Here is a 27,982-nt window from a genome sequence, read left to right as displayed (position 1 = left end):
GTTAGCATATGGTATTTGTTTTTCTCCTTCTGACATACTTCACTGTCTATGACAGACTCAAGGTCCATCCACCTCATTACAAATTAACGCAATTTCATTTCTTTTCATGACTGATATTCCTTTGTATATATGGGCCACATCTTTTTTTTTCTTTTAACGTTTTTACTGGAGTATAATTGCTTTACAATGGAGTGTTAGTTTCTGCTTTATAACAAAGTGAATCAGTTATACATATACATATATCCCCATATCTCTTCCCTCTTGCGTCTCCCTCCCTCCCACCCTCCCTATCCCACCCTTCTAGCTAGTCACAAAGCACCGAGCTGATCTCCCTGTGCTATGTGACTGCTTCCCACTAGCTATCTATTTTACATTTGGTAGTGTATATATGTCCATGCCACTCTCTCACTTTGTCACAGCTTACCCTTCCCCCTCCCCGTGTCTTCAAGTCCATTCTCTAGTAGGTCTGTGTCTTTATTCCTGTCATGCCCCTAGGTTCTTCATGACCAATTTTTCTTTCTTTCTTTTTTTTTTTTTTTTTTTAGATTCCATACATATGTGTTAGCATATGGTATTTATTTTTCTCTTTCTGACTTACTTCACTCTGTATGAAAGACTCTAGGTCCATCCACCTCGCTACAAATAACTCAATTTCGTTTCTTTTTATGGCTGAGTAATATTCTATTGTATATATGTGTCATATCTTCTTTATCCATTCATCTGTTGATGGACACTTAGGTTGCTTCCATGTCCTGCTTGTTGTAACTAGTGCTGCAATGAACATTTTGGTACATGTCTTTTTGAATTATGGTTTTCTCAGGGTATATGCCCAGTAGGGGGATTGCTGGGTCATATGGTAGTTCTATTTTTAGTTTCTTGAGGAACCTCCATACTGGCTGTCTCAGTTTACATTCCCACCAACAGTGCAAGAGGGTTCCCTTTTCTCCACACCCTCTCCAGCACTTATTCTTTCTATATTTTTTGATGATGGCCATTCTGTTCGGTGTGAGGTGATACCTCATTGTGGTTTTGATTTGCATTTCTCTCGTGGTTAGTGATATTAAGCATTTTTTCATGTGCCTGTTAGCCATCTGTATGTCTTCTTTGGAGAAATGTCCATTTAGGTTTTCCACCCATTTTTGAATTGGGTTGTTTGTTTTTCTGATATTGAGCTGCACGAGCTGCTTATAGATTTTGGAGATTAATCCTTTGTCGGTTGCTTCATTTGCAAATATTTTCTCCCCTTCTGATGGTTGTATTTTCATCTTGTTTATGGTTTCCTTTGCTGTGCAAAAGCTTTGAAGTTTCATTAGGTCCCATTTGTTTATTTTTGTTTTTATTTCCATTTCTCTAGGAGGTGGGTCAAAAAGCATCTTGCAGTGATTTATGCCACAGAGTGTTCTGCCTATGTTTTCCTCTAAGAGTTTTATATTGTCTGGCCTTATATTTAGGTCTTTAATCCATTTTGAGTTTATTTTTGTGTGTAGTGTTATGCAGTGTTCTAATTTCTTTCTTTGACATGTAGCTATCCAGTTTTCCCAGCACCGCTTATGGAAGAGACTGTCTTTTCTCCATTGTATATTCTTGCCTCCTTTATCAAAAATAAGGTGACCATATGTGTGTGGGTTTATCTCTGGGCTTTCTATCCTGTTCCATTGATCTATATTTCTGCCTTTGTGCCAGTCTTGATTACTGTAGCTTTGTAGTATAGGAAGTCAGGGAGCCTGATTCCTCCAGCTCCATTTTTCTTTCTCAAGACTGCTTTGGCTATTTGGGGTCTTTTGTGTTTCTGTAGAAATTGTGAAAATTTTTGTTCCAGTTCTGTGAAAAATGCCATTGGTAGTTTGATAGGGATTGCACTGAATCTGTAGATTGTTTTGGGTAGTATAGTCATTTTCACAATGTTGATTCTTCCAATCCAAGAACATGGTATATCTCTCCATCTGTTTGTATCATCTTTAATTTCTTTCATCATTGTCATAATTTTTTGCATACAGGTCTTTTGTTTCCTTAGGTAGGTTTATTCCTAGGCATTTTATTCTTTTTGTTGAAATGGTAAATGGGAGGGTTTCCTTAATTTCTCTTTCTGACTTTTCATCATTAATGTATAGAAATACAAGATATTTCTGTGCATTAATTTTGTATCCTGCTATTTTACCAAATTCATTGATTAGCTCTAGGAGCTTTCTGGTAGCATCTTTAGGATTCTCTATGTAAAGTATCATGTCATCTGCAAACGCTGACAATTTTACTTCTTTTTCCAATTTGGATTCCATTTATTTCTTTTGCTTTTCTAATTACCATGGCTAAAACATCCAAAGCTGTCTTGAATAATAGTGGTGAGGGTGGGCACCCTTGTCTTCTTCCTGATCTTAGAGGAAATGGTTTCAGTTTTTCACCATTGAGAATGATGTTGGCTGTGGGTTTGTCATATATGGCCTTTATTATGTTGAGGTAAGTTCCCGCTATGCCTACTTTCTGGAGGGTTTTTATCATAAATGGGTGTTGAATTTTGTCAAAAGCCTTTTCTGTATCTACTGAGGTTATCATACGGTTCTTATCCTTCAATTTGTTAATATGGTTTATCACATTGATTGATTTGCATACATTGAAGAATCCTTGCATTCCTCGAATAAACCTCACTTGATCATGGTGTATGATCCTTTTAGTGTGCTTTTGGATTCTGTTTGGTAGTATTTTGTTGAGGATGTTTGCATCTATGTTCGTCAGTGTAGTTTTCTTTCTTTGTGACATCTTTGTCTGGTTTGTTATTAGGGTGATGGTGGCCTCGTAGAATGAGTTTGGGAGTGTTACTCCCTCTGCTATATTTTGGAAGAGTTTGAGAAGGATAGATCTTAGTTCTTCTCTAAATATTTCATAAAATTCACCTGTGAAGCCATCTGGTCCTGGGCTTTTGTTTGTTGGAAGATTCTTAATCACAGTTTCAATTTCATTTCTTGATTGGTCTGTTCATATTTTCTATTCCTTCCTGGTTCAGTCTTGGTAGGTTTACTTTCTATGAATTTGTCCATTTCTTCCAGGTTGTCCATTTTATTGGCATAGGGTTGCTTGTGGTAGTCTCTCTGATCCTTTGTATTTCTGCAGTGTCAGTTGTTACATCTCCATTTTCATTTCTAATTCTGTTGAATTGAGTCCTCTCCATTTATTTCTTGATGAGTCTGGCTAATGGCTTATCAATTTTGTTTATCTTCTCAAAGAACCAGCTTTTAATTTTATTAACCCTTGCTATTGTTTCCTTCATTTCTTTTTCATTTATATCTGATCTGACCTTTATGATACCTTTTCTTCTGCCAACTTTTTTTTTTGTTGTTGTTGTTGTTGTTGTTCTTCTTCTTCTTTCTCTAATTGCCTTAGGTATAAAGTTAGGTTGTTTATTTGAGATGTTTCTTGTTTCTTGAGGTAGGATTGTATTGCTAGAAACTTCCCTATTAGAACTGCTTTTGCTGCATTCCATAGGTTTTGGATCATCATGTGTTCATTGTCATTTGTCTCTAGGTATTTTTTGATTTCCTCTTTGATTTCTTCAGTGATCACCTGGTTATTTAGTAGCATATTGTTTAGTCACCAAGTGTTTGCATTTTTTACAGTTTTTTTACCTGTACTTGATATCTAGTCTCATAATGTTGTTGTCAGAAAAGATATTTTATATGATTTCAATTTTCTTAAATTTACTGAGGCTTTATTTATGACCCAAGATGTGATCTATCCTGGAGAATGTTCCATGTGCACTTGAGAGGAAAGTGTATTCTGTTGTTTTGGGATGGAATGTCCTTTAAGTATCAATTAAGTCCACCTGGTCTACTGTGTCATTTAAAGCTTGTGTTTCCTTATTTATTTTAATTTTGGATGATCTGTCCATTGGTGAAAGTGGGGTGTTAAAGTCCCCTACTATTCTTGTGTTACTGTTGATTTCCCTTTTTATGGCTCTTAGCATTTGCCTTATGTTGGGTGCGTAAATATTTACAATTGTTATATCTTCTTCTTGGATCGATCCCTTGATCCTTATGTTTTGTCCTTCTTTGTCTCTTGTAATAGTCTTTATTTTAAAGTCTATTTTGTCTGATATGAGAATTGCTACTCCAGCTTTCTTTTGATTTCCATTTTCATGGAATATCTTTTTACATCCCCTCTCTTTCAATCTGCATGTGTCTCTGGGTCTGAAGTGGGTCTCTTATAGACAGCATATATACGGCCCTTGTTTTTGTATCCATTCAGCCAGTCTATGTCTTTTGTTTGGGGCATTTAATCCATTTACATTTAAGGTAATTATCGATATGTATGTTCCTATTACCATTTTCTTAATTGTTTTGTTTTTGATTTTGTAGGTGTTTTCCTTCTTTTGTGTTTCCCAGCTAGAGAACTTCCTTTAGCATTTGTTGTAGAGCTGGTTTGGTGACTCTGAATTCTCTTGGCTTTTGCTTGTCTGTAAAGATTTTAATTTCTCTGTCAAATCTGAATGAGATCCTTGCTGGGTAGAGTAATCTTTGTTGTAGATTCTTCCCTTTCATCACTTTTAATATTTCCTGCCACTCCCTTCTGTCTTGCAGAATTTCTGCTGAAAGATCAGCTGTTAACCTTATTGGGATTCCTTTGTGTGTTATTTGTTGCTTTTCCCTTGCTGCTTTTAGTATTTTTTCTTTGAGTTTAATTTTTGATAGTTTGATTAATATTACTATTTCTCATATTAGAGAAGTTTTCAACTATAATCTCTTCAAATATTTTCTCGGACCTTTTCTTTTTCTCTTCTTCTCTAGGGATTCCTATAATTCGAATGTTGGTACATTTAATGTTGTCCCAGAGGTCTCTGAGACTGTCCTCAATTCTTTTCATTCTTTTTCTTTATTCTGCTCTGCGGCAGTTGTTTCGACTCTTCTATCTTCCAGGTCACTTATCCATTCTTTTGCCTCAGTTATTCTGTTACTGATTCCTTCTAGAGTATGTTTAATTTCATTTATTGTGTTGTTCATCATTGTTTGTTTGCTCTTTAGTTCTTCTAAGTCCTTGTTAAAAGTTTCTTGTATTTTCTCCATTATATTTCCGAGATTTTGGATCATGTTTACTATCATTATTCTGAATTGTTTTTCAGGTAGACTGCCTATTTCCTCTTCATTTGTTTGGTCTGGTAGGTTTTTACCTTCTTCTTCATCTGCTGCATATTTCTATGTGTTCTCATTTTGTTTAAGTTAATGTGTTTGGGGTTGCCTTTTCACAGGCTGCAAGTTCATAGTTCATGTTATTTTTGGTGTCTGCCCCCAGTGATTGAGGTTGGTTCAGTGGCTTGTGTAGGCTTCCGTGTTGGGGTGGGGGGGGGACTGGTACCTGTGCTCTGGTGTGTGGGGCTGGATATTGTCCTTCTTGTGGGCAGGGCCGAATCTGGTGGTGTGTTTTGGGGTGTCTGTGAACTTAGTATGACTTTAGGCAGCCTCTCTGCTAATGGGTGGGTTTGTGTTCCTATCTTGCTAGTTGTTTCTCATGAAGTGTCTAGCACTGGAGCTTGCTGGAGGTTGGGTGGAGCTGGGTCTTAGTGTTGAGACAGATGTCTGGGAGAGCTCTCACTGATTAATATTACGTGGGGCCAGGAGGGCTCTGGTGGACCAATATCCTGGATTCGACTCTCCCACCTCAGAGGCCCAGGCCTGACACCCGGCTGGAGCACGAAGAGTCTGCCAGCCACACGGCTTGGGAGAAAAGAAAAAAAAAAAACAACGAACAGATAGAACCTCCAAACTGATGGTAAAACAAATCTAAACAGACAAACTCACAAAGAAACATGCACACACACACTCACAAAAAGAGAAGAAAAGAAAAAAGGAAAAGAACAACCAAACCAATAAATAAACACACCAGTGATAATAAGCACTAAAAACTAAACTAAGATAAACATGAAACCAAAAACAAATCAGACACAGAAAGCAAATCCCAAGTCTACAGTTGCTCCCTAAGTCCACTGTCTCAATTTTGGGAACATTCGTTGTCTATTCAGTTATTCCACAGATGTAGAGTTTATCAAGTCGATTGCGGGGATTTAATCTGCTCCTCCTGAGGCTGCACAGAGAAATTTCCCTTTCTCTTCTTTGTTTGCACAGCTCCTGGGGTTCAGCTTTGGTTTTGGCTCCACCTCAGCATGTAGGCCACCCTCAAGTTTCTGTTCCCCACCTAGTCAGGAGGGGGTCAAAGCAGTGGCTGATTAGGTCTCTTTTGCTCACTCAGGCCAGGGAGAGGGAGGGGCACCATAGCCATAATTGGAATGTGGAGTGAGCCTGCAGCGGCAGAGGCTGGCATGATATTGCAACAGTCTGAGGCACACCGTGTGTTCTTCTATGGAAATTGTCCCTGGCTCACAGGTCCCTGGCAGTGGTGTGCTGCACAGGCTCCTGAGGGTGTGTGGTAGTGTGACCTGTGCTTGCATACAGGATTTTTGGTGACAGCAGCAGCAGCATTAGCAGTCCATGCCTGTCTCTGGTGTTCGAGATGATAGCCGCAGCTCATGTCTGGCTCTGGAGCTCACTTAGGTCATGCTCTGCCATCTATGGGCACACAGAACAGGAAGTCCCTTTCCTCACGCACCCCAAAACAATGGTCTCTTGCCTATCCAGCAGCTCCAGACTTTTCCCAGACTCCCTCCTGGATAGCTGTGGCACACTAGCCCCCTTCAGGCTGTGTTCACGCAGCCAACCCCAATCCTCTCCCTGGGGTCAGACCTCCGAAGCCTGAGCCTCAGCTCCCAGCCCCCGCCCGCCCTGGCGGGTGAGCAGACAAGCCTCTCAGGCTGGTGAGTGCTGGTCGGCACCAATCCTCTGTGCAGGAATCTCTCCGCTTTGTCCCCTGCACCCCTGTTGCTGCGCTCTCCTCCATGGCTCTGAAGCTTCCCCCCTGCCCACCCCCCATCTCTGCCAGTGAAGGGTCTTCCTAGTGTGTGGCAACTTTTCCTCCTTCACGGCTCCCTCCCAAAGGTGCAGGTCCTGTCCCTATTCTTTTGTCTCTGTTTATTCTTTTTTCTTTTGCCCTACCCAGGTACGTGGGGAGTTTCTTGCCTTTTGCGAGGTCTGAGGTCTTCTGCCAGCATTCATTAGGTGTTTTGTAGGAGTTGTTCCACATGTAGATGTATTTTTGATGTATTTGTGGGGAGAAAGGTGATCTCCACATCTTACTCCTCTGCCATATTGAAGGTCTCTTTAATTTAATTTTTAGAAATTCCTGCTTATAACTCATTTAGAGGACATAAGACCAGAATAGATTGGCCTTATAACTTGCTTATAAACTCATCCAGAGGCCAGAGCAAAAACTAACACGATTAAAACCAAAATACCACTATTTACAATAACCAAGACATGGAAACAACCTAAATGTCCATCAACAGATAAATGGATAAAGAAGATGTGATGTATATATACAATGGAATATTGCTCAGCCATAAAAAATAATGAAATAATGCCATTTGCAGCAACATGGATGGACCTAGAGATTATCATACTAAGTGAAATAAGTCTGAGAAAGACAAATATTATGTGATATCACATATATAGACTCTAAAATACAACACAAATGATATTTATGAAACAGAAACAGACTCACACACATAGATAACAAACTTATGGTTACCAAAGTGGGAGGGATAAATTAGTAGTTTGTGATTAAAATATACACACTGCTATATATAAAATAGATATACACCAAGGGCTTTCTGTATAGTACAAGGAACTACACTCAATATCTTGTAATAACCTACAATGGAAAAGAATCTAAAAAAGAATATATATATGTATAACTGAATCACTTTGCTGTACACCTGAAATTAACACAACACTGTAAATCATCTACATTTCAATAAAAATTTTAAGAAAACAAGGATCCATGTGGTCTGGGTATAAATAACTCCTAAGGCATGCATCACTTTTCTCAGTGTGCTGGTATCTTTCTGTAGATTGTTTTTCAGAGTGTGACATAGGTGGCAAGAGTGAGTCGTTTGGACCAAGTGCCACCTAGAAAAGTCTAGGCCAAGAAAGGTATTTATTCTGTTTTTGGGGAAAATGATGAAGTCGATTTTAAATGGTGACTCCTACTTGTTCAGGCAAGCGGTGGAGAGAGGAACGCATCTAACAAGAGATTGAAAAATATGTCTCTATTTCCCTTTGGCATAAAATCAATGACACAGAGTCAGAGACACATAAGAGACTTATGCCCCAGCCTAGAGCTTGACCAGTGGCCTCACCAGACAGGCCTGGGTTGGCAGTGTGAAATGGAGAGGTGTGTAAGTCATTCCAACTCCTCTGCAGTTAAAGTATGCGTAAATGCAACAGAATGAGCTTGTACGCATGTCCATTGTGTTCCACTAATATCAGCTGACTTTGCATTTTTTGGAAATTCTGGTTTACAGAATATAGTATCATGGGTAGGATTTTCAGATATCTGAGACTTTTCTCAGTTTTTTTCCTTCTAAAAAATATAATTTTAGAGTGCTTAGGATACGCTAGGCACTGTGAAATTTTTATTTAATTCTCTCAGAAAACTTATAAGGTTATAGTTTATTATAACAATTTTATAATTTTTTAGATAATGTAACAGAGGCATGGGAGAGACTCAGAATCACAGAGCTAACAAATGGTATAGACTCACCTCAAACTCCTAAGGTTCTGCTCATAACCACTGTTCCATAATGCCTAGAGAAGAAAATACTGCAAATTTTATTTAACTGTCTACTTTTGGAAGAAAACTTTCTTAGTAGCTTCAATCACTAAGAATAGCATTGACTGAGAACCTTGTTCTTCAAACCAGGTCCTGGGCCTTTGGCAAGGGGGCTAATGTGTCCCTTAATGTGTCTGTTCCACCCTCAAATCTGATGAGCAGTTCTTCTGAAGGTGTTACACAGAGCTGGGTACAAATCCTGCCTCTACCACTTACAGGCTGTCTTTTCTTGACCAAGTCATTTGCCCCCTCCAAGCCTCAGCTTGCTCATCTGTAAAATGGGCACAATGATAATTTTATCCTTATAGTGCTGTGTGGAATATTAAATGAGAGGAGATAGGCATGGAGCTGAGCACAAGACCTGAAACATCCTGGACGCTCAATTCAATACTGAGAAAATGGAAAAGTTGAAAAAGAAAGCATTGCGAGACTCATAGGAAGTCTTATAAAAAAGGTTAACTTGAAAAATATCTGCTGCAGTCCTTGTGGACAGAAATGTACATATAAAGTAGCCACATTTGTCCATGTAGCTTGTCTATAGAGAACACATGGCTAATTTTGGCCCCTGTACAAATTCCAAGGCAGACCACAAGATAACTCATGCATATCTTGAGATTTCTCACAAATACCATAGCTCCACAGCATATGCAATCCCAGTCCAGATGGCTCAATCTCCCTCAATTCCCTCTCCACCTCCGCTTCTCCCAAAAGTTACTGGAGCACACCTGGCCCTGTGGCTTAAATCTCAGCTGAAATTAGGCTAATCCCTGGGGCACTTTCCTGGAAATCCAGCTGCATCCCTCATTCCCTTCAAGTCATAACAAGTGAGCAAGCCCTTCCTCCTCTGCCATTCTGAGAAAATTCTCCCACAGAGTTGGAGATAAGAATTTGGCATGGTGACATTTCCAGAAAATACACAGCATTGCTCTGAGCTGTGGGTAACCTTTATCCACACTTCTGCCAGATTTTCTTGAAGGAAAATGTTTTTAAAGGCCCAATCTTTCCTAATAAGATAATTTAGACTCAAAGAAGAATAATCATAGGTGATTATTTAGTGTTTGACTGAATTTTAAAGTTTAGCATTTAACTTCTTTGATTCTCATGCTAATCCTGTAATAGGTAGAGAACCTATTTTTAGAGATTTTAGAGGTAAAATATACCTCTTTAGAAAATAGTTCTGCTGGGTACTTTGGAAAAGGATTGAGATTTTGCTCATTTATAAAGAGAAAACTGGAAAAAAAAGTGTACTATTTCTGGTGTGGGAAATGTATGAAAAAATATTCTACTAACATGGTAAGTCAACCCTTCCTCTTATTTTAATGAAGTATAGTTTATTTACAATATTATATTAGTTTCAGTTGTACAACAGAGTGGTTCAATATTTTTATAGACTATATTTCATTTAAAGTTATTATAAAATATTTGCTATATTCCCTGTGCTGTACAATCTATCCTTGTAGCTTATTTACTTTATACATAGTAGTTTGTACCTCTTAATCCCCTACCTCTATCTTGCCCCCCCTTTCCTCTCTTCACTAGTAACCACTGGTTTGTTCTCTGTATCTGTGAGTTTGTTTCATTACATTCATTTATTTGTTTTATTTTTTAGATTCCACATAAAAGTAAAAACATACAATATTTGTCTTTGTATGACTTATTTCACTAAGCATGGTATCCTCCATGTTCATCTATGTTGTTGCAAATGGCAAAATTTCATTCATTTTTTATGGCTGAGTAATATTTCATTGTGTGTGTGTGTGTGTGTATGTGTGTGTGTGTATGTGTGTGTAATATCTTCTTTATCCATTCATCAGATGGTGGACACTTAAGTTACTTCCATATCTTGGCTATTGTAAATAATGCTGCTATGAACATTGGGCCAGTGGCCTCACCAGACAGGCCTGGGTTGGCAGTGTGAAATGGAGAGGTGTGTACAAAATCTCATGTATCATACAAAATCTAATGTATCTTTTCAAATTAGTGTCTTCACTTTCCTCAGATACATACCCAGGAGTGGGATTGCTGGATAATATGGTAGTTCAGTTTCTAGTTCTTTTGTGTGTGGAAACTCCATACCGTTTTCTATAGTGGCTGCACCAATTTACATTCCCACCAACAATGTAGGAGGGTTCTCTTTTCTTCACATCCTCACCAGCATTTGTTATTTTTGACTTTTTGATGATGGCTATTATGAGAGGTGTGAAGTGATATCTCACTGTGGTTTTGATCTGTATTTCTCTGATGATTAGCAAAGTTGATCATCTTTTCATGTGCCTGTTGGCCATCTGTATGTCTTCTTTGTAAAAAGGTCTCTTCAGGTCTTCTGCTCTTTTTTCGATTGGGTTGTTTTTTTGATAACAAGTTCTACAAGCCCTTTATATATGTTGAATATTAACCTCTTATCAGTCATATCATTTGCAAATATCTTCTCCCATTCAGTAAGTTGTATTTTTGTTTTGTCAATGGTTTCCTTTGCTGTGCAAAAGCTTTTAAGTTTCATTAGGTCCCATTTCTTTATTTTTGCTTTCTTTTTTCTTTGCCTTAGGAGCCAGATCCAAAAAATTATTGCTACAATTTATGTCAAAGAGTGTTTTGCCTATGTTCTCTTGTAGGAATTTTGTGGTTTCTGTCTTACATTGAAGTGTTTAATCCATTTTGAGTTTATTTTAGTATATGGTATGAGGAAATTTTCTAATTTCATTGCTTTACATGTAGCTGTCCAGTTTTCCCAGTACCACTTATTGAAGAGGCTCTTTTCTCCATTGTATACTCTTGCCTCCTCTGTTGTAGATTAATTAACCATAAGTATGTGGGTTTATTTCTGGGCTTTCTATTCTGTTCCATTGATCTATGTGTCTGTTTTTGTGCCAGTAGCTTGCTGTTTTGATTATTGTAGCTTTGTAGTATAGTCTGAAGTCTGGGATAGTGGTATCTCCAGCTTTGTCCTTTTTTTCTCAATATTGCTTTGGCTCTTCAGGCTCTTTTGTGGTTTCACATGAATTTTAGGATTATTTGTTCTAGTTTTGTGAAAAATGTCATAGATATTTTGGTAGAGATTGCTTTAAATCCATAGATTGCTTTGGATAGTGTGGACATTTTAACAATATTAATTCTTCTAATCCACGAACATGGGCTCTCTTTCCATTTATTTGTATCATCTTTAATTTCCTTTATTCAACAATGTTTTATAGTTTTCAATGTATAGGTCTTTCACCTCCATGGTTAAGTTTATTTATAGGTATTTTATTCTTTTTGATGTGATTTTAAACACGATTGTTTCTTGCTTTCTCTTTCTGATAGTTCATTATTAGTGTATAGAAAAGCAACAGATTTCTGTGTATTAATCTTTTATCATGCAACTTTACTGAATTCATTTATTAGTTCTAATGGTTTTTTGGTGGAGACTTTAGAGTTTTCCATATATAGTATATTGTCATCTACAAACTGAGATAATTTTACTTCTTCCCTTCCAATTTGGATGCCTTTTATTTCTTTTTCTTGTCTGATTACTGTCACTAGGATTTCCAATACTATGTTAAATAGAAGAGGCAAGAGTGGGTATCCTTGTCTTGTTCCTGAATTTAGAGTAAAACCTTTCAGCTTTTCATCGTTGCATATGATGTTAGCTGTGGGTTTGTCATAAATGACCTTTATTATGTTAAGATATGTTTCCTGCATATCCACATTTTTTGCTTTGTTTTGTTTTGTTTGCTTTTAATTTATTTTTTTTAATTGAAGTATAGTTGATTTACAATGTGTTATTTTCAGGTGTAGATCAAACTGATTCACTTATGTGTGTGTGTGTGTGTGTGTGTTGTATACATATATATAGATTTTTTCAGATTCTTTTCCCATGTAGGTTATTACAAAATATTTATAGTTCCCTGTGCTATAAAGTTTTTATCATGAGTGTATGTTGAATTTTGTCAAATGCTTTTTCTGCATCTATTGAGGTGATCATGTGATTTTTGTCCTTCCTTTTGTTAGTGTGGTGTATCACACTGATTGATTTGTGAATATTGAACCATTGTTGCATTCCTGGCATAAATTCCACTTGATCATGGTGTATGATCCTTTTTATATATTGTTGAATTAGGTTTGCTACTATTTTGTTGAGGATTTTTGCATGTATATTCATCAGAGATATTGACCTGTAATTCTCTTTTTTTTTGTAGTGTCTTTTTCTGGCTTTGGTATCAGGGTAATTTTGGCCTCCTGGAATGAATTTGGGAGTGTTCCCTCCTCTTCAATTTTTTGGAATAGTTTGAGAAGGATAGGTATTAGCACTTTGTTGTATGTTTGGTAGAATTCCCCCATGAACCTAATCAGTTCTGACATTTGTTTGCTGGGAGCTTTTTGATTACTAATTCAATTTTACTACTAGTGACCACTCTGTTCAGACTGTGTATTTTTTTCTGATTCTGTCTTGGAAGATTGTATGTTTCTAGAAATTTATCCATTTCTTCTATGTTGTCTAATTTGTTGACATGTAACTGGGTTTTTTCTTTAATTTTTATAGGAGTATAGTTGATTTACAATGTTGTGTTACTTTCTTCTGTACAGCAAAGTGAATCAGTTATACATATACATATATCCACTCTTTTTTTAGATTCTTTTTCCATATAGGTCATTTCAGAGTATTGAGTAGAGTTCCCTGTGTGATATAGTAGGTCTTTATTAGTTATCTATTTTATATATAGTAGTATGTATGACATGTAACTATTGATTGTAGAATCTTATGATGTTTTGTGTCTCTGTGATATCAGTTGTAATTTCTCTTTTTTCATTTCTACCCCTTCCTCTTCTACCAGAACATTTATGAAATGCTTTTCCTTATGTTTTAACAAAGTGTGTTGATTGGCCTTTTTTAAAAAGCAAAAATGGAGATCCTGGTGGCAGAGCAGGTAATGATTAATAAATTCCAGGATTGTAAACTCAAAAGGAAAGAAATGTCCATTTAACTAATCTTCACACATCCTGATACACTATTGCCAAGAACTCTAGAAGAGGTTTGGGCAGTATTTTAGGGCTAAAGTATATTATATAGCACCCACTGCATAGACAAATATATTTATGCTTTTGTCTGTACTTCCAGTTTTATATTTAGCAATTAAGAATCTTGATATTTATCAAAAATTCTAAGAATTTGAAACTAGGTTCTTGATGGAGGATTGGAGGTGCATAGATTTCAAACAGCTCATGAAATGTAACATCCTGTTCAATAACTATGAATGTATTAATAAAGGAATAGTCTGGTACATTAATGACCAGTTCTTAGTCCTTTGTAAGAAGAGAGAGAACATAGGAATATCTCAAACAAGATGGTTAGTTCTCATGTATTAGAAATGCCCAAGGTGAAGTAAGAGGAACTGGATTTACCTACCAATTGAAATAACCGAAAGAAAAAAAATATATATATATATATACATATGAAATGGAACAACAATTGTCAAGACACTGGACTTCAGGAAATAAAATGATCCCTGAGAGATGAGAAACCAATGAGATGAACCCTGTGATTTCTCCTGCTTACTGCCAAAAGAGAGTTTCCAGGCCATGGTTCAGGAAGGGGAATTCAGGTGGAACCCAGCGCACTCCTTGAGATGAGGAAACAGAGCTGAGAGTCTAGGAAGACCAAGGTGGTAAGAATTCACAGGACAGAACACTAGAGAGGAAAGAGCTGTGCAGAGAGAGACACCCAGAGCTCTGAAGAGGATGCCTCTTCATCATTCATCAGAGTGCTGATAGCATGAGCATTGAGGAAATGACCCGAGCATGGGGGAACATTCTTCTGAAAGGATTAGAGGATAATGCCCATTGCTCACAGGGCCAGGGATAGTGCCTGTTACCGCCAGAGAGACTGGAAAAACTCATAATTCATAGAGTACTGGGAAGAAAATTCAGGAAGATCTTGCTTCAGTAGTGGGGAATAAGTAGCCTTAAATTAAGTAACACTCTGGACATACCTAACAAATCATAACAGCAAGTCCCAAAAAGATCAAACCATTTTCATGTAACTTGACTGCCTCCCAAAACAAATCATATGGATATTTATAAGAATATAAAACTATCCCATATCCAACAAGGCAAATTTCATAATGTCTGGCATAAAAAGCAGAAAGAACCCATCATCAAAAAAGCACAATCACTGAAAACCAAATCAGAACTGACAAAGATGTTAGAATTAACAAAGAAATTAAAACAGTTATTGTAACTATACTCCATATGTTAAAAAGTTGAGACATGGAAAATGTAAAAAAAAAAATTAAATAGAATTTGTAGAGATGAAAGCTGCAGTGCCTAGGATGAACAATACACTGGATGGGATTAATGGGAAATTAGATTTGGTAAAAGAAAAGACTAGTGACCTTGAAGATATAGCCATAGAAATTATCCAAAATAAAACTCAAGGAGAATAAAGACTTAAAAAAAAAAAAGACCCTCAGTGGGTTTCAATACCTCTCTCAATAACTGACAAAAGAATAGACAGAAAATCAGCAGGAATATCATAGGCCTGAACAACAGTATCAGTTAATTTGACCTAATTGATATTAATAGAACACTGCACACAAAATAGCAAATACACATTCTTTTCAAGTACATGTGAAACATTTACCAAGATAGACCATACTGTAGACCATAAAACAATTCTCAAAATTTGTAAGGTTTCAAATCATTCCAAATATATCCTCTGACCAAAACAGAATTAAGTTGAAATCAATAGTAAGAAGATCTTTGAAAAATCCCCAAGTATTTGGAAACTAAATAAAGCACTTCTAAATAATCCATGGTCAAAGAAAAAACCAAAGGGGAAATTAGCAAGTATTTTGAAATGAATGAAAATAAAATCACAATATACTAGAATTTGTAAGATTCCTCTAAAGCAGTACTTAGGATGTCATTCATAGCATTAAATGCCTATACTGATAAAGAAGAAAGGTTTCAAATCAATGACCTCAACTTTCATCTTAAGAAATTAGAAAAAGAAGAACAAGTTAAACCTAAGGTAAGGAGAAGAAAGGAAGTAATAAAATTAAAGCAGAACTCAATGAAATAGAAAAGAGAAAATCAATAAAACCAGAAGTGTTTTTTTGATAAGATCAATTAAATTGATAAACCCATAGTCAAACTCACCAGTAAAAAAGAGAAAACACAAATTACCAATATCAGGAATGAGAGAGGAGAAATATTCTACAGATATTAAAAGGATAATCAGGGAATATTATAAACAGTTTTTGCCTATAAGTTAGACATTTTAGGTGAAATAGGCAAATTAGTTGCAATGCATGAATTACCAAGCCTCACTCAAGGAGAAGTAACCTAAATATTCCTAAACCTATTAAAGAAATTGAATTTGTAGTTCAAAACTTTCCATAAAGAAAACTCCAAGCCCAGATGACTTCACTGGTGGCTTCAACAAAACATTTAAGGAAGAAATAATACCAATTCTGCATAAACTCTTCCAGAATATTAAATAGGAAGGAATGCTTCCAAACTCATTCTTTGAGGCCAAAACCAGACAAATACATTACAAGAAAAGGAACCTACAGACCAACATTCCTCGAGAACATAAATGCAAAAATTCTAAACAAAATGTTAGCAAATCAAATCCAACAATATTAGCTTGATGTGGCAATCATTATACAAGGTATACTTATATCAAAACATTGTACACTTTGTTATTATTTTATTCAATTTTTAAAATTTTTTATTGGAATATAGTTGATTCACAATGTTGTGTTAGCTTCAGGTGTACATCAAAGTAATTCAGTTATACATACATATATATGTATATCTATATATTCTTTTAAAAATCCTTTTCTAGTATAGGTTATTACAAGATATTGAGTATAGTTCCCTGTGCTATACAGTAGGCCTTGTTGGTTATCTATTTTACATATAGTAGTGTGTATATGTTAATCCCAAACTCCTAATTTATCCCTTCCCCCTCCCTTTCCCCTTTGGTAACCATAAGTTTCTTTTCTGTGTCTGTGAGTCTATTTCTGCTTTTGTAAATAAGTTCATTTGTATCATTTTTTTAGATTCCACATATAAGCAATATCATATGATGTTTGTCTTTCTCTGTCTGACTTACTTCACTAAGTATGATCATCTCTAGATCCATCCATGTTGCTGCAAGTGGCATTATTTTATTCTTTTTTCATGGCTGATTACTGTTCTATTGTGTATATATAACATATCTTCTTTATCCATCCGTCAATGGACACTTAGGTTGCTTCCATGTCTTGGTTACTGTAAATAGTGCCGCTACGAACATTGGGGTGCATGTATCCTTTTAAATTATAGTTTTCTCCAGATATATGCCCAGGAGTAGGATCACTGGATCATATGGTATTTCTATGTTTAGTTTTTTAAAGAACTTCCATACTGTTCTCCATAATGGCTGCACCCATTTACATTCCCACTGACAATGTAAGAGGGTTCCTTTTTCTCCACACCCTCTCTAGCATTTCTTATTTGTATACTTTTTGAAGAACGTTGTACACTTTAAATATATAAAAATTTTTTTTGTCAGAAGAAAATCCTACAATAGGTAAAAAAACATAATGTGGAGTTGACCCCAGGAATGCAGAGATCATTGAGCATTCAGAAGTCATCTGATAGTATTTGCCTTGTTAATAACGTTACCCGTGGTGTTGTTTTTCTGCATTCTATTTCAATATTAAACTTTTGTGGCATTTATACAGGTTAATCAATTCATTTGTGAGTGTGGTTGCTGTGAGGATTAAATAAAGTAATAGATGCAAAGCATGAATAATGGGCCAAGCACAATTGGACAGTAATAAGTTTTTGCCAGTTAGGAATCTACTTCTTGCTTGATTAGGTCCACAAACATACTTCTTTCATAGAAAAAAATGAACATTGACCATGTCCTCCTGTCTTTCTGAGCTGCCATTTCCTGTTGTGACCTTACCAACCAGCCATCGTCCCTATGATTGTAGACATGGCTTCATGACCCTTTGGAGCAGAGCCACTTGAAGTGCTGGCCTCCAACAAGATAAGAAGGTAGCATCAGAGTGTAACTGGGGCATTGTTTCCTTCCTTGAGAAGGTCTTGATACAAAAAATAAATAAATAAAATAAAATCAGATGAAATAATTTGTGTGCTTAGTGATGTAGTTGACTTATATCATGGTGCAAGTTTCTTATCTTGTCATGGGCCAATAAGCTGTTTGAGGACTGGTACTTTGAGTACCAAGGTCTTAAAGTATGTCATGTCTTACACAGAATTTGGATTCTAAAGTCAGCATTTATACTACTTCTCATGACATCATACTATGGTGCATATTTTAAGCATGTATATAAAGATGACATCAATAAATGTGACTTTGACATATTTACTTCTCTTTTAGGGTCATTACATATAATGAAATCTCATGCAGTATGCACTCCAAATTTTGTAACCATGTGGCGTGCACTAAAAATCGCTGTATGTTTTTCACCTTGCATACGAAAATAGCTGGAGGATCCATCAATCCTTTGACAAAGATCAAAGATGGGGTAGCAAATAGGTTTCTTCACATGTGAGAATACCTGTCAAGTGGTAATGGCTCTCCGCATACTGTGTAGAGATGTACTTAGAGAATGCATCTGGGAACAAGTACTGATATTGATTAGTAACGTATGCCATGGGTGTGAGAATGAAGTATGACAACACCTCACGCTGTGTATTGCCATTCTTGGCTAGGAGTTTCAAGGTTTCCCTTCTACTAAAAGTAGTGACTTGAGTTATTCTATTTCAGGACAGGAAAGCCATGGCAGAAAAGAAGAACCAGGTCTTACTTATGAACTCAGAGATGCCTCTCTTCAAGAATATTACATGGATGTGGCTTTTCTCATAGATGCTTCCCACAGAATAGGAAATGATGAGTTTCAGGAAGTGAAAGCTTTTATAACCTCAGTGCTTGATTACTTTCACTTGGCCCCAGATCCACTGATCTCCACCTTGGGAGACAGAGTGGCAGTCCTGACCTACTCTCCTCCAGGCTATATGCCCAACACAGAAGAAAGCCCCATCTACCTAGAATTTGATTTGGTTACTTATAACAATATACACCAAATGAAACATCATCTCCAAGACTCCCTTCAACAGCTCAATGGAGATGTTTTTATTGGCCATGCCCTACAGTGGACAATTGACAATGTCTTTGTAGGAACCCCCAACCTGAGGAAAAACAAAGTTATCTTTGTTATATCTGCTGGTGAAACCAACCCTTTAGACAGGGAAGTCTTAAGAAATGTATCTCTGAGAGCCAAGTGTCAGGGCTACTCCATATTTGTGTTTTCCTTTGGTCCTCTACACAATGACAAGGAATTAGAAGAATTAGCCAGCCACCCACTGGATCATCACTTAGTCCAGCTTGGCCGAACCCACAAGCCAGATTTGAACTATATCGTCAAATTTGTCAAGCCATTTGTTCATTCAATCAGACGTAAGTCATTAAAGTTTTTCTCTTCTGTTGCTTTTCCAATAGATACGTCTTTGCACAATACACCAGTTGACTTAGTAACATGATTCTCACTTCAGTCAAGAGTGGTGGAGTCTAGGTGTCAGTAGGAGGCAATGAGAAAACCACAGAGAAAATCCCAGGTCCTAGTGACCTTGAGCTCTGCTGTCCCACTGTCAGAGTCTTTGCCAGAAAGTGAAAAGTGTCTTTTAACCCTAATCTGTGTTTACTATGTGCCAAGTTTTTTAAAGGATTGTATCATTTAATCCTCAGGACAGCCCTCTAAGGAAAGTAGTACTATCCCCATTTTACAAGTGAGAAAACTGAGGTTCACAGACATTAAATTAACTGCTCAAAATCTGACAGTTAATAGTTGGCAAATTCTAGACTCAATCCTATGCGTTCTGACCCCAGAGCTGTGCTCTTATCCATTAAATGATACATCAATTACTAAAGCTTTAATAAAGTATTACAGTGGTATCACTGTAATAAATAATACCCCACTGCCACCACCCTCCACCCACTCCAAGGACTTCTGTTTCATCGTGTCACTGTAAATCAACTTTGCTTCTGACTTGAATTCTTAAGAGCCATGGGGACAAATCTCTTCTAGAGCCTCTGTCTCAGACAGCTGGCTCAGGGACAGCCAGGCAAGGGGTTTAAGGGAGTTTTTTCACAGTAGGCATTTGAGAGAGGCTTCCCAGCCTCTGTCCATGTGCTGTAATTCCAGACATGATTATAGTAGCAAACCTAAGATCTTGTAGCATCAAGCAAGTCTGGGCCTGTGCCGGGAATTAGGAGTGTGACAGAGGCCACCCTGAATGGTTGTCTGTAGCTCCTGCAAGTTTAATGGGGAATCAGAGAGATGCAGATTTTCTGGCACTCATAAAGCCCAGGGCTCATGGAACCGTCAGCATCTTGGCACTCAGGATTTATATTTAGTGGCAAGCTTGTCACTTGCAAAAAAATGATGCCTTCTTCCAACCTCAAGATAAATAGGGCAGCCAATTTCAATAGTTAATGCTGTCTTCTAGAAATATCTTCCTTTTAGAGTGAGAGAACCAGATGTCATAAGGGATTAAGAGATATCTTTGAATTATATTGCAAGCCTGTGACACACAGAGCATGAAAATTTTTGACTCAATCACTGCTATATCTCACTGACTTTGCCAACAAGGTATTGCAAAGTCAGAAGGTTCATATTTTGCTGAGTCTGTTATAAAATTAACTTGCTCTTGGAAACACCTCCAACCACAGGAAAAGATGAACTGACTTTGGGTGATAGAATGTGGAAGGGTAAAATTTAGACTAACCACCCACTCTCTCTCCAGGTGCCATCAACAAATATCCCCCTGCAGATATGAGACCCAAATGTGTTAACATCACCTCTCCCAACCCAGAGAATGGTGGCACAGAAAACACTGTATTGTGAGTTGACAAATTCACAATTTGGGTAATACTACCACTGGAAACAGTCCTTAAGAAAACAATTTGAAAGAAATGGCATTTTAGTTTTCAGGATGCAAGTTTGGTTGTGGGGTGTATGGGTGTGTGTGTGGGGGGGGGGTGTTTTAAATGTTCCTGATTTGTAACAACACCACAGATCTGGTGTTAATAGTACATAGAATATGATCCATATTCGAAAGAACCATGTTTCCAATTTTTTAGCTTTTATGAAAAAAGAGACCCCTATTAATGCCTTATTAGTAACTATATAATATCATTCAAATATTGGGTACTGTTAAAACAGAAAACATATAATATCAAAGGTTAGATGTAATAGCTTTAGAGCAGAAGAAAAAGATGAAAAAGAAAAACTCACAAAGCAGCAAGAAAAACGTTTGCTGTTTCAAAAACAGAACCCATATGGAGACTAGCAGGAAGAATTCGTTTAAGTTTGATTTCGCAAAGTCCAACACTAAGTACTCAGTAAAAATTCAGTGATGAAAATAATACTGGTTTGGAGCCCTAAACCATGGGCACAAATGTCTAATTTCCCTTTGGAATTAAAAAGTTGCCCCTCAGTCAAATTTCATCCACAAACTGCATTTGGACTATTCCAATAACATGCATAAAATTGATTCCTGTTACATTATCTGTGTATCTACAATGAATCCTGAAAGGGACTTGGTTAACATATTTTTCATCATTTTTCTCTGTCACTTCAACCTTCTTCCTGAGGTATATGAAATAGAGATGGAGAACATCTCCATCTCTATTTGGGTGAGCCCAAATAGAGGGCTCACCAAGTGAGCCTTTGGGTGAATTAGATTCTCAGCAGCAGCATTTCTTTGAATTAGGGAACGGTCAGAGTAACAGTTCTGGGACCACCACTGATTTGATCCAGAGGTTATACATGCTCTTTTCAACTTTTCTGATGATGAAAGACAGGGAAGAGGCACATTCAGAAGAAATTACAGCTCCAGCAAATGTCAGACAAGATGAAAAATGTAACCTGAGTGCATTAGAGTTGACAACTCTGAAATACCCTTGTTTGTTTGGATTTTCCCTGGTAGAAGATGAGCGATGAGAACTCATGGAGACAAATAGAGATTGTAGAATAGAGGGGCTTATTAACTAGGGCTACAAGGGTCCCCAAAACAAGGGGGCAAGAAGATAAAACTCTAGGAGGGCAAAAAAAGGAGCCACTGGCCTTGACAAAACCAGAACTAGATATAAATGCCTGGGGTGGGTCAAGGAATAGAAATGTAAGAGGGAGAAGAGTAAGGACCACAGGTTCTGGGGGAGCAGGAGGAACCCTGCATTCTTGTGGAGATGGGATAGGAGAGGAACTGAGCGGCAGGCCTTCAGAATTTGAAGACTCAGGGTCTGCTTTCTCCCTTGATGGCCAGGGCTTTCCTTGTCTGAGATCTAAGCTCCTGGCCAAGCCCCAGCACAGTGGAACCCGGAGAGGACAAGGCTTCTATGGTTCTGAGATCTCTGTGTGCTTATTAGGCTGTGTGGGGAAGTGGCCGTGGACGTATAGCTAAAGAAAATAGGAGAAAATAGGAGATGGAGAAGAGGCAGGCATAGTCAGTTCGAGGGCAGCTGTTCACAGTCTCTGCTATGTATCAAAATCATGGGAGAAGTTATTTTAAAATAAACATTCCTGGGTGCCTACTAACACTGAAAATGTGCATATCCTATGACCCAACAATGTTACCCCAATGTATATATCCCAATGTATATAACAAAAAAATATATATTCGCTAAGGGTCAGGTACTAGAATGTTCATAACAGAACTATTTGTAGTGGCCTTAAAGTGGGAACAAAAATGCCCAACTGCACATATGATAAATGTTGGTATAATTATGCAATAAAACACTATATATGTATGCAGTATGTATGTAAAATACTATATATGTATGTATACTTCATATATATACATATATACAATGTATCTTATGTTATATATGGTATATACTATATTAATATAATATAATAATATTATATTAATAATATAATATAATAATCCTTTTGATTCTACTAAGCTTATCATTTTCAGCCAAAAACTACCTTGAAATATCTAACAGAACTGATTCAATCAGGATTTATAGTAGTGTTTTCCAAACTTGTATGCACATTAGAATCACCTGTGCAGCTTCTAAAAAATATGGATGCCTGTGTCTCAACCCCAGAGAATGTGATTTAATTGATGTGGAGTGTTGGGTGAACTATGGAATTGTCAGCCAATATCCAGCTGATTATAATGTATAGACACGTTTGAGAAATGCAGATTTATAAGGTTCCTTCCTGTGCTTACACTGTTAATTATATCCCCTGCTATGGACTAGATTGTGTGCCCCAAATTCATATGTTGAAGCCCTAACACACACACCCCCGCCACCGCCATGTGGCTGTATTGGAGGTAGGACCTTTAAGGAGGTGATTAAGGCTAAGTGAAGTCATAAGGGTGGAGGCCTGGTCTGATGGAAGTGGTGTAATTATAAGAGAAAGAGACACCAGGACTCTCCAGCATGTGAGAACACAAAAAGGAGGTGGCTGTCTGCGAGCCAGGAAGAGAGCTCTCACCATGAACGAAATTGGCTGGTTCCCTGATCTCAGACTTCCCAGCCTCCGGAACTGTGAGAAAATAAATTACTGCTGTTCAAACCACCCAGTCTATTGTATATGTTATGGCAATCTGAGCTAAGACATCCTCTTTTACATCCACCCACTCTGCCTCTGATTTACCCCGAGTCCTTCCTCCCAGAGTCGGGAAAGCACACTGAATCAGGAGTTGCTAGACCAGGGACATGTCCAAGTACAGCACTAAACCTCTCTAAGCTTCAGTTTCTCCATCGGCATAGGAAGAATATTAATTCCTGTCTCCTACTTTTGGAGGGGAACCAATGAGGTCATGTTTATGAAATTGCCGTGTAAACGTGGAGCTCTGTGCCTGGATGAACTACATCAGTACCTGCCACTTTCCCTTACTCAACTCAACTTTCCCTTACTCCCTTACTCCCTTCCACCCCCCTACTTGATTTCTCACTTGTGTCCCTTCCTCAGTGTCACCTTCCCAGTGCATCCTCTCCCCCATCCAGTCACCAGTCACTTGACCTCACTCCAATTTCCTCCTATCAGAGTTGTCCTTTAGAATAGATACGTTGGCAACAAATTCTCTCAGTTTTCCTTTATCTGGAAATGTATTTATTTTGCCTTGACTTTGGACAGCTATTTTCGTTGGGTATAAAATTCTGTGTTCACAGTTCTTTTCACTCAGCACTTTAAAGAAAAATGGCTACTGTTATTTGACTTCCATGGCTTCTGATAAGAAATCTACAGTTGTTTCAATAATTGTTCCTTTCTTTTGTAACATGTACTTTTTCTCTAGCTGCTTCCAGATTGTTTCTTTATCTTTTGTTTTCAGCAGTTTGATTATGATATGTCTGAGTGGGTTTTTCTTTGAGTTTTAAAATCTGTAATATTATGTCTTTTACCAATTTGGGAAGTTTTGGCCATTATTTCCTCAGTTTTTTTTTCTGAATGAATCTCTTTCTACTTTCCTTCTAGAATCCCGGTGAAACAAATGCTGGACCCTTTTGATATTGTTCATTAAGTCTCCAAGGCTCTGTTCATTGTTTTCAATTTCCTTTCTCTCTTCAGATCATGTAATTAATCTACCCTGAAATTCACTGACTCTTTCCTCTGTCATCCTCACTCTGCTACTGAGCTCATCCAGGGAATTTAAAAAATTTCAGGTACTGTAATTTTTACTTCTAAAACTTCTTTTTGGTTCTTTTTTGTAATCTCTATGTCACTGCTGAGAATATCCTTCTGTTCAAGTTGTTTCCCTTTATCTCATGGAGCACAGTTATAATAGCTTCTTTAATGTCTTTGATAATTGCAAGATCTGAGTCAATTAGAAAGTTGGCATCCATTGTCTTATCCTTTGAATACCATTCACATCTACTTGTCCTCTGTTATGTTACATAATTTTGGATTGTATCTTGAAAAAAAATTTTTTTACGTTGAAGCATCTTGGTTTTTAAAACAGATATATAGTTTTTATTGAAGTATAGTTGATTTACAATGTGTTAATTTCAGTTGTACATCACAATGATTCAGTTATATATACATACATAAATATACATATATGTATATATATATATTCTTTTTCAGATTCTTTCCCTTATAGGTTATTACAAAATATTGAGTATAGTTTCCTGTGCTATACAGTAGACCCTTGTTGGTTATCTATTTTATATATAGTAGTGTGTATATGTTAATCCCAAACTCCTAATTTATCACTCCCTGCCCCTTTCCCCTTTGGTAACTGTAAGTTTGTTTTCTATGTCTGTGGGTCTGTTTCTGTTTTGTAAGTAAGTTCACTTGATTTTTTTTTAAGATTCCACATATAGGTGATATCATATGACATTTGTCTTTCTCGGTCTGGCTTACTTCACTTAGTATAATAATCTCCATGTCCAATCATTTGCTGCAAATGACATTATTTCATTCTTTTTATGGCTGAGTAATATTCCATTTTATATATACTCTACATCTTCTTCAAATATTACATTTTGTAGACTCTAAATCTATTATAATTCTCTGTAGAACTTTAATTTTTTCAGCAGACAATCAATGTGCTAGGTTCAGAAGTCTCAGTGTCTCACTTTCTGTGGGCAGTGGTTCCAATCTCAGTTTAGTGTCCAAAGCCTTTGCTATCCTGTTTTTGAGTCTTTCACATCCATGTATAGCTTAGGGAAGAACCTGGGACTTACATAGTTCCCATCGTTAAAATTAGAGAACCCCTTTCTCCAGCTCTCTTTTCTGAGGCTACCCCCACATGCTGACCAACAGGTCCTCTTTTCTTGGTTACTCTGCCCTCAAAGATAGGAGACAAAGTAATTTCTCTTTAATTTTAGCTATCTAGCATTCTACTCAGCTCCAAACTGGAGCCCACCTTTAGAGAAAAACCATGAGAGAAAAGAAGAAAAAAATGGAAATTTCTTCTATGATCTTTGACACACAGGGAGCCCTTTTCCTAGTTCTTCTGGCCAGAAATAAGGGGATTTTATCAAGTTTAAGCCACCTGCTCCATGGCCACCATGGAGCTCCAGGACTGGGGCTCTGCACAAGGCCAGAAAAGAAAATGGGAAACCCATGCTCCTTTACAATATCTGCTTCTATTTACTTTTCAGAGTTCTTAAGTAGATGCTTTTTGTGTTTTGTCAAGTTTTCAGTTACAATCAGTGGAAGAGAGAGACAGCATGGACTCACTCCATCCTGAGGCCAAAGTAAACTTAGTCCTTCTTGACCAGACCATATGTTTCATCATATTTATATTTGTTTTTCCTTTTCTTACATCTTATCTTCTCTCTCCTCTTTGTCTATATTTTTCATATTTCCTCTTTCCTCATCTCTTGTTTTCCATAATTTTGCTAATTTTGTTATATTCTATATGCTATCTATATCTACAATTATACCCATATCTAATATATATAGTATATATAATATATAACATACAATATACATTGTATATATGTATATGTATACATACATTATATATAATATACATACATTTTATAGATATATAAAATAATATATATGGTATATACTATATTGTTATATATGGTATATACTATAATTACTATCAAGTGAGCATTACCAATACCTTTTTTGTTTATTATCATTTCTCATAATTTCCTCCTTCAAAAGGTTTCCCTGTTTTTCTATTTAATTATAGATCATACATATAGAAGTGGATGTTATCTTTAATCATTTCCCTCAGAGAGTTCTAGCTGACAGCTTGATTTGGTGACTTGGACAGCCCTGCTCCTTGAAGTCAGTCTGAGTCTTTTCAGAAAATCTCAATTTGGCTTTCTTCTTCGAATTATGGGAGGTTAGAATTTGAAAATTAGAATGGCTTTAGAAATCTCTGAGTTGTACTGTATCTTTTCACAGATAAGGAAATGGAAGCTGCAGACATCTGAAGTGTATTCCCAAGGAACATTCACAGCACCTAATCCGATACTGTTTGTCACAATGTTTCATGATCTATAATTATGTTTATAGAACACAAGTTCACCTTAAATCTTGAAAAGGAGATAATAAAACCTATCTCTGCATTGTTGAAAGGTTGGAAATGCTACCTATGAAGCTCAGAATATACTGTGTTGGGCACATAACCAACAAGACTTATCCCTCTATGAATTATCTGACTGGTAATATGTTTGACAATTAAAAATAAAAATCTATTGTGAAGAATGATCAGCTTTTACACTGCTTTGCTTTGCTTTTGTTTTCCCAAAGAGAGGGCTTTGAGGTGTCTCCTTCATTGTAGATCAATTGACCATACAGGTGTAGGTTTGTTACTGGGCTCTCTATTCTGTTCCATTGATCTGTATGTCTGTTTTCTGCAAGTACCATACTATTTTTATTACTGTAGCTTTATAAGATAGTTTGAAATCAGAGAGCATGGTACCTCCAGCTTTGTTCTTCTTTCTCAAGATTGTTTTGCCTATTCAGGGTCTTTTGGGTCCATACAAATTTTAGAATTATTTGTTTTCATTCTGTGAAAACTGCCATTGGTATTTTGATAGAGATTGCATTGGATCTGTAGATTGCTTTATGGAATTTAGTCATTTTAATAATATTAATTCCTTTAATCTATAAGTATGGTATATCTTTCCACCTATTTGCATCATCTTCAATTTCTTTCATCAATGTCTTACAGTTTACTGAGTCAAGACTTTTACCTCACTGCTTAAGTTCATTCCTAGGCATTTTTTTTTGATGCAATTGTAAATGGGATATTTTTTTAAATTTCTCTTTCTGATAGTTTGCTAGTGTATAGAAATGCAACAAATTTCTGAATATTAATTTTGTATCCTGCAACTTTACTGAATTTATTTATTGGTTCCAATAGTTGTTTGTGTGTGTGTGTGGTTTTTTTAAGGGTTTCTATATGTCATATCATGTCATCTGCAAGTGGTTACAGTTTTACTTTTTCCTTTCCAGTTTGGATGCCTTTTATTTATTTTTCTTATCTGATTGCTATGACTAGGATTTCCATTACTATGTTGAATAGAAGTGGCAAGAGTGTGCATCCTTGTGTTTTTCCTGATCTTAGAGGAAAAGTTCTCAGTTTTTGACTGTTGAATATGATGTTGGCTGTAGGTTTATCATATATTTCTTTTATTATGTTGATATATATTCTCTTTCTGGAGAGTTTTTATCATAAATGGATGTCAAATTTTGTCAGAAACCTTTTCTGCATTGCTTGAGATGATCATATGATTTTTATTCTTCAGTTGTTAATCTGTTGTATCACATTAATTGATTCACGGATGCTGAACCAT

At 36.7% G+C, this 27,982-nt stretch overlaps 1 protein-coding gene across 1 annotated transcript in view; it reads left to right on the top strand.

Moving 5' to 3' along the window:
* The window catches only part of COL6A5 (collagen type VI alpha 5 chain), a 108,139-nt gene extending 87,533 nt beyond the window's left edge, over positions 1 to 20,606 (top strand). The window contains exons 38-39 of the mRNA XM_030876402.2: positions 18,470 to 19,159; positions 20,506 to 20,606. Of these exons, the coding sequence (XP_030732262.1) occupies positions 18,470 to 19,159; positions 20,506 to 20,606 (791 nt within the window). The remainder of the gene's footprint in view (positions 1 to 18,469; positions 19,160 to 20,505) is intronic.
* The last annotated feature ends 7,376 nt before the right edge of the window (positions 20,607 to 27,982 follow it).

The sequence above is a fragment of the Globicephala melas genome, chromosome 4, assembly GCF_963455315.2.
Source record: "Globicephala melas chromosome 4, mGloMel1.2, whole genome shotgun sequence".
In the NCBI taxonomy this organism is placed as follows: domain Eukaryota; kingdom Metazoa; phylum Chordata; class Mammalia; order Artiodactyla; family Delphinidae; genus Globicephala; species Globicephala melas.
This window is presented reverse-complemented; position numbering and strand designations above follow the sequence as displayed.